Below are 7,486 nucleotides of genomic sequence, written 5' to 3'. Positions count from 1 at the left end.
GTGCATGCATGTGTAATCTATTCATACTTTCTTTTTTTCCTCTTTCTGAAGGGAAAAAATTGTGCAAAATCAGTCTCTTTGTGGACTGCCCATGCCATAACTTACCTTAAGTCAGTGTTTCTCAGTATGTAATACAGCCTTTCTGTGGAAGTGTAGGAGGACTTTGAGGGATTACAAAGCTACAAGGGGGCATAGTATTCTGAAGCAGGTCATGCCTTCCACTCTCCACCAGGATCTGGGTAAATGGGAACATCCCCTGGGAGCCAACCCCACTGTTCCATCATTCCCGTGTCATTTGGAAAGAAGAAAGTTCAGAAAAAGTTCTGCTTTGATCCTGTATATCACTGGATATGGTTTTAAAAGGAAAGATAAACTGCTTTCATCTTCTGTTGCCAAGTGTGGAATTAGTATTCCAAGATTCTCCCATAAGAAAGGGATACATGTGTGTGAGCATTTCTGTATGCTTACCTATAGAACAAGCAAAGGATGCTAGGCTGCTGGCTATAGAAAACAGAATAAGCTTCAGACAGCGGGAGTTTAAGAACCAGTGCCTTGAGTGCATGAAGCTGTACCTGATCTGCTATTGCATAAAGTAGATAACCAAGTTTTAAAAAATGAAGCAGTACATTCTGTGAATTAGATTAAATCAGTTCATCCCCATCATATTCTCGGATGTTTTGATGTTATTAAAGTAATACCCTTAACATTTTTGCTGTGCTGTCTTGTACAGATATGAAGACACCACAGTATGGGAAAGATGTCTTCAGATTTGCACTGCATATGTTCTGTCCTCACATAGGTTTCCATCAGACATTTCATGTTACGTTCTAAGAAGTTAATTCTACAAGATACATACTTTTTAACATAGATCATCCAGTATTGTCCTGTCCTGTCCCTGAGATACTGATTCCATAAGAATCCACAATGGTTTTTAAGATAATAGATGTTATAGACTTCTAAATTACTACAGCTATAAGGCAGACAGAAAGTTAAGAATGTCTCTGGAAGTATTTTCTGGGCTGGAATACCTTTGGGAATGTTGTAAAACTAAGGTATTACAGGCAATTAAGTACTTCATTAAAAAGATTATTTCTGACTGGCACAGAACTGAGATTGTCTTTGGCAAGACTAATGAGAATTGCTTCACATCTGCACAGAACACTTCTGTACAGTAGTAAAAGGCAGCACACTAAGGTCTAAATTACACATTATACATACTTTTTCTAAGGCAATTCAAGGAGCTGGCATTGTAGTCAAAAAGCACCAGGTAGGAGTGGGAGGTAGCTGCTGATCTCTTCCATCTTGTTTCTGTTTTAACTCTTCCCTTCCTCAGTGAGGCTACAGTCATTTATTTGCCACAGGCAAGACAAATGCTTTGAGGATGGAACTTATAGCTGTACACCAGAAGAAGACTGTCCTATTACTACAGCTTCTCCTCTAGAAACTGTCCTGTACAAAAGCAATTTTATGTAGAAAAATTAGCCTTTATTTTTAAATCTTGTTTTAATGTGTAGTTCAAGAGTAGTGTGTTTTACTGGAGAGAGCAGGGGGACCTAAATATTTTAGCCCTTATAGTCTAATTCTGCTTGTACCACACAGTGGCAGCAGAGGCTCTTCAGGTGGTCAACTGTGAATTCACACAAATGGGAATCCCTGTGCCTGTGCAGACCATCTTTGGAAACTTGTAGAGCTGGACCTCTTTGGCTGAGGACTTCTCCACCACACTGCACATGCTCAATATAATTCCCACTCAAACCTCCTTAGTTCTCTTCCATCCACCATCACAGCCACATCATAGAGAACTTGCTATGTTAGCTACTCTTCTTTGGCTTGTTTTTTTTCTGACTCTTCTCCTGTTTATGGTGTCTACAGCATACTTTAAGAGGTATGTCTCATGTGGAAAGAAGATCCTCCAGATGGACAGACATTCTAACTGTCTCCTTTGCTTGAGGGACGCCTGCATTGTGAATAAGTGCTCCCATTGTAGAGCTTTTTCCCACCAGGCCTGTTGGAACAGGGCTTTGAATCTTAAAGCCCTTCTCTGGGAGCTGGCTATTAATATGGCTGATCTCACTACCCCAAACAGGTCTCTTTTCACATAATCCACAGGGATTACTTCACACACTTTGATACCATTAGGTTCACCATCTATTGTACCAAAGGATCATGCTAGTACCAACAAGACTTCTCTTACTCATCAGGGAACCGTGTGCTATCAACTTTGGATTCAGCTTGGCCCAACTCGAAGTCATTGATGCTGCACAGATCTGTGCAGGCATCATGTGAAGTCTCTGCTGCTCCCAAGAAGCAAAAGAAGCATTCTGATTATACAAGTGGACTGTTGTCTTTTTGGATGACTTTGTTTGAAGATATCCTGGCCTACCCACAAATCTTTGCTTGTCTGAAATAGATGTGCTAATGGCTATCCAAAGATGGACCTGCTCACCATTGCGGACAACCACCTTGCACCCAGGTACAAACCATCTGTCAAATAGCTACTTGGGCTCAGTCACTTTTGTGAATCACTATAAGCATGATGTTTGGCTAGAGATTCTACTTGCTTTCTATGTTTCATAGATGACCACTTGAAGAACCAGTTACAGGTAATCAACTTGCTTTTACAGCACATAATGTAATAATTACATGAAAGAAGACAGTCAGACTTATCTGAGAATGAGGTGTGCTTTGATCTGTATACCACATACAGACAGTACATTTGTGTGAATTTCAATGATGCCAATGCAGATAATTCTGACAGTTTTTAATAACCCTTATGAGTCAAAGTGAATAAAGTCTGTTGATTAATATTGCACTAATGTATTATGGTGTGTTGATGCAAGCAAAATTAAAATGGTTTGGCTATACCTCCCCACTCTGCAAGCAAGAACTAAAGGCAGCTGTCCATCAAAACCGAATGAAAATCTGCTGACCCTGTCAAGCTTCCCACAGCCAGTAGCTACCTCTAGTTAAGCACATAAGAAATTAGCAGCCTCGCCACTGATCCTTTAATCCCAAGAATCAGGGCACATCTTCCCATCTATAATCATTTAAACCTTTTAACATTTGTCACCATGGTACTACTTTACTGTGTTTGCATCTGAGGGTTAGTTTAGGTGGCTTGAACAGAATTACTTGCTTTGTGGCTGCAGGCACACATGATTTATCCTATATTTGAAGCCTAACTTACTACAATTATGAGATTCGTAAAGAAGAAATTGTCATTCATGTGTTTACTTATTAATATAGATGGACATTTGGCTTCTGTTCAGGAAGTCATTATCAGTTGGAATAGTCAATAGGAATTATTTTCATTTCACTGATTCCTGATGGGACAAATTCCCCCTCCCCCAGTATAAATCAGGAGCAAATGAATTCCAGGCTGTTGAGCGATGCTTGTAAAAAGAACATCTACCAATACAACTGCCATCTAAAGGGTATTTTCCTTCAGTCCATTGACAATGGCAGTGCAAAGTTTATTTAGTGTCCAAATTTGGTATAATTCAGTCCATGTTGGTCGCATCAGATATAATCTGAAATTTTCTCAGGAAATAGAAATGAAACAATGACAGTCCCTCTAAAAACACTGAACTGTCCTATACTTTTCCATTTTCAGTGCTTTTCTCTGGCAATGGCTTTTTCTTGCCAATACAAGGCTGAATAAGTAAAGTTAGTATTCCCAACATGTAAAGCAGGCCACATATATAGAAAGAAAAGTCATATTTTTGTGTGAGGTCATAAATCCATCCTGGAAAACAAAACAAAAAAAGGTGGTTATCAGTAGAGTGTGATGAAATCAGTGAGGTCACACCTAATGCTGATAGTTTTAATAACAGAAAAAGCAGTGCTAGATGATACCATTGTGTTCTAGTTTCTTTCCCCATCCAGCATGATGCTCTTAGAAAACTCAAAATATTTAGAATCGGGTAAAATATGTCTGGTGATGCAAAGATCTGCACCTAACAACCCCAGAGGGGTTCATGAGGGGCACCTTTTCTCACTCACTCCCTTTAAAAAAACATTATATATCTTAACAGCACTGCCTCTAAGAGCTCTTTTCTGTTTTCCCTACCTTTTTTTAAAAAGCTCAGGTATCTTAGCAGATATACTCTAGCCATCTCCTGTTTTCTGCCAGTTTTTCCCACCTTAGGAATTTTAGAAGTAGTTTCCCAGAGAGCCTTCTATTGTTTTCCTTTTAAAAAATTCCTAGGAAACCCAATTTGGAATTTTGACTTGAAACTAACCACTGCAACTTTGTGACAAACCCGAACATTATTTTTGAAGCATTCACTATTATTTCCTCAAGGGTTATGGCTGGGACTGTTTTTTGCTTCAAGCAATCCTTCTATTTGCAATTTCATTTTAAAACTTGGCACTGCAACTTTTCAGACAACAGACAAATCCAGTCTTGTCAAATTTTGAGGCATCTGCCATGGTTTCCTGAAGAGTCATTATTGTTACAGGCACAAAGGCATTCTCTTTTATATATATATATATCATAGATATATCTTCAGGGTCAAAAATAAGTAAAGAATCTATATCAATATACTTTTCACAACTTACATTATGTTGTCTTTTCTTTTATGACTCTTTATTCCTGGAACCACCTACCAGAAGATATCTGTGATGTTATTTTGTCAAATCCAGCCTCAGAAAACATTCCCATTAAGTCTTTGGAAATTCCTCCTAGGTCCAATATCCTACTGTAATTAAAGCTTAAGATATACATTCTACCTCTTTTCTTCTTTTCTTCTGCTGTCTTCTTTTTAAATCAGTTTTTAGACTATTATGTTCTACAAGATAGGGACTAGACTGCTTATGATTAGTAGCAATGTCATATTAAAAAAAATCACCTATATGTCTTCTGCATTTTGCAGATTATGTCTACTAAAAGCATAATGGGAGGCAACTCTCACTCTTCAGTATTAACACTGTTTATGTCTAACTATTTTGATTTAAACTGAATACTAATTCTTTAGACTGCTCAATTAATAATTGAAGAACTACCTACTGTGGTTCTGATTAAAACAAACAAGAAGGTATGTGTGTAGCTTATGATTCACTGTTCCAAGCAGGGTTTGGTTCTAATTCTTTAGGCTGACAGCAGTTTTAGATTACAGTTGTGTCTTAGAAATCTCATATTGCCTTTCACCTATGCTATTTTTATGGAAACGTTTACACAACCCATATTTATATGGCTTTTGATTGGTAATTCACACTAATTAGAATCTTTTTTACTTCATAATTGTGTTTTAGTACACTAACACTTCCTAAAGAGAAAATCCATGTGGCAGGTAGATGAATTTGTGAGAGTAAAATTAGTTCAGAAGAAGTTTTGCTAGCCAATGAGATTAGGCAAAGCAAGTTCTGCCTGCCATTCAGTTTTCTGCCAGGAGCCCTGTGATGTCTTTTCAGCAACTTTTAGAGCACCAGGAGCCTTCTTTTAAATTTTAGTGTATCTTATGAAAAGCAAGGAGGGCATGTCTATTAATAGTTGTTAATACAGGGGATGGGTTTGAAAGTAAATGAGAGTAAAGCATATATAAATATACAGGGTTGCCATAACGTCAGAAGAACAGAATATTTGTTTACCTGCAAATGGAGGCCCCAGCAATGCTGATATCCCATTGGCACAGATTATGATTCCATAGGCATTTGCAAGATGCTTAATTCCTACTAAATCTTCTGTTACAACAGGCATGAGTGAAAAATACCCACTGGAAAATCCTATTAGGGCACAGACCACAGCCAGTCCAACATATGTGTGCATTAGTGGCAAAATAAAAATGCAAGAGACAAGGATGAAGTTTGCTGCCATGAACACATTCCAAGCACTGATACAGGAGGAATCGGAGATGATGCCTAGAATGACCTTTCCAAAAATGTGAACAATTGCAATAATTGAAGTCAATGGAAAAATATCATTCTGTGCAGATAGGTGATACTGTTTCACTATTTCTGGGAGATGGATAAAAGGGATCACAAAGGTGCTATAAGCAAATAAGGCCCAAAAAACAAAGGCTGCAAATTTCCTGTTGGTAAAAAGGGATGCTGCTCCAAAGTAACTAGAATACCACATCCTGAACCCTTTCTGGATTGTAACCATTAGTTGGCTCATTGTCTTCAAAATACAAAGAGCATAGATATTATTTCCATGTCCAGTTACATCTTTGTTTTCCAAGGCTGGGAGGCTGCCAAGCTTTTCATCCTTACCTTGTCCTTCTTTTGTCTCTTTTTCTTCTTCCCTGATGATGCCATTAGATGTCAGTGTTTCTGCAGAGCAGGAGAGAGCTTTTGCATGACTCTTTCTTTGGTAGCTGTTTCTCTTGCCACTTTTTTCAGCAGCTTCCTCCTTGTAATAAATGGGTCTCATGAGTGCTCCGCAAACACACAGGTTCAAACAGACTGCACCCTGGATGAACATTGCATTCCGCCAGCCAAACTCCATGCAAAGATATTTCAGCAAAAATGTCATCAGGAAAGTACCAAACCCTGTCCCCGTAGTGCTCAGTCCCTGGGCAAGTGCTCTTCTCTTCTGAAAATATTCTCCTACCATGACAACAGCAGGCAAGTACACCATGCCACTCCCAATACCTGAAAAAGAAACACTCCAGGCTTACACCAGAAACAGTAGAAGTTGGTCCATTGAGCAGTGGTGGTTGGTGGCTACCATATCACTGAAGTAGTGGATCCATTCCAAGTTTTAACCCAAATTAAGGTTCTATATAAGGTGTGGAATCTATTGTGATGATAGCATCCAGAACCTTGGATATCTTTTTTAAAACTTCAAACTAAAACCCCTAGAAAATTCACTTCCCTATTAACATGGAAACCACTGCAAGTGGAGCATCACCCCTCCCTACTCAGGTTACTCCCAACCAGCCTAATTGTACCCTTCTTCATATTTACAGACACTTCATTAGGTGGCATGAGCAGCTTTCTTCCTGTTAAGGCAATTTCTCAGTATTTACAAAGACTCACAGACACAACCTACCCTAAAGGCACGAGAGCGTTTTCTTGGGTAGAGAGCTTTCTGTTCATAAAGAAGCAAGTCAGACTGAGAAGCAACAGTAGCAAGAAAAAAAAATGACAAGCTTGGTTAATAGAATCTTGGGAAATCCATTGGCCTATCAGACTGGGCTCTGCCCAAGGCCCAAAAACTATGATACTGTACTTACAACTGGGTTGAGAGAATTGCTAGGTGCAATCTTGCATTGATGCCTAGAGATTTTACTGTGTAGTTCATGGGTGTAGAACAGGTAGGAATTGTGTGGCCATGGGCCACATGCAGCCCCTGGAAACTCAGTGAGGCCCCTTGGGGAGGTCCTTTGAGACCACCACCAACCCTATCAAGCTCTAGCATGCCCAAAATAATTTTTCGGTAAACCCACCTGCTCCTATTCCCAGATGAAAAATGTCTTAAGTGCTACAAAACAGTAGAATATGTTGTTTGGGGGTCCCCCAAAAACAACAAAACACTCTCCTTCCA

General features: G+C 39.1%; 1 protein-coding gene across 6 annotated transcripts in view; it reads right to left on the bottom strand.

Moving 5' to 3' along the window:
- Positions 1–2,467: 2,467 nt before the first annotated feature.
- SLC16A14 (solute carrier family 16 member 14) overlaps positions 2,468–7,486 on the bottom strand; it is a 28,997-nt gene continuing 23,978 nt past the window's right edge. For all 6 annotated transcript variants that reach the window (XM_089509143.1, XM_089509142.1, XM_089509144.1 and 3 more), the window contains 2 exons: positions 5,590–6,591; positions 2,468–3,745 (listed from right to left, as the gene is read on the bottom strand). In XM_089509143.1, the coding sequence (XP_089365269.1) occupies positions 3,594–3,745; positions 5,590–6,591 (1,154 nt within the window). In that variant the 3' untranslated portion in view covers positions 2,468–3,593. The remainder of the gene's footprint in view (positions 3,746–5,589; positions 6,592–7,486) is intronic.

Source organism: Sceloporus occidentalis, unplaced genomic scaffold (assembly GCF_023333645.1).
Source record: "Sceloporus occidentalis isolate IW3139 unplaced genomic scaffold, rSceOcc1.0.p SCAF_2, whole genome shotgun sequence".
Lineage (NCBI taxonomy): Eukaryota > Metazoa > Chordata > Lepidosauria > Squamata > Phrynosomatidae > Sceloporus > Sceloporus occidentalis.
Note: the sequence above shows the minus strand (reverse complement) of the source record. Positions and strands in the feature narration are given on the sequence as shown.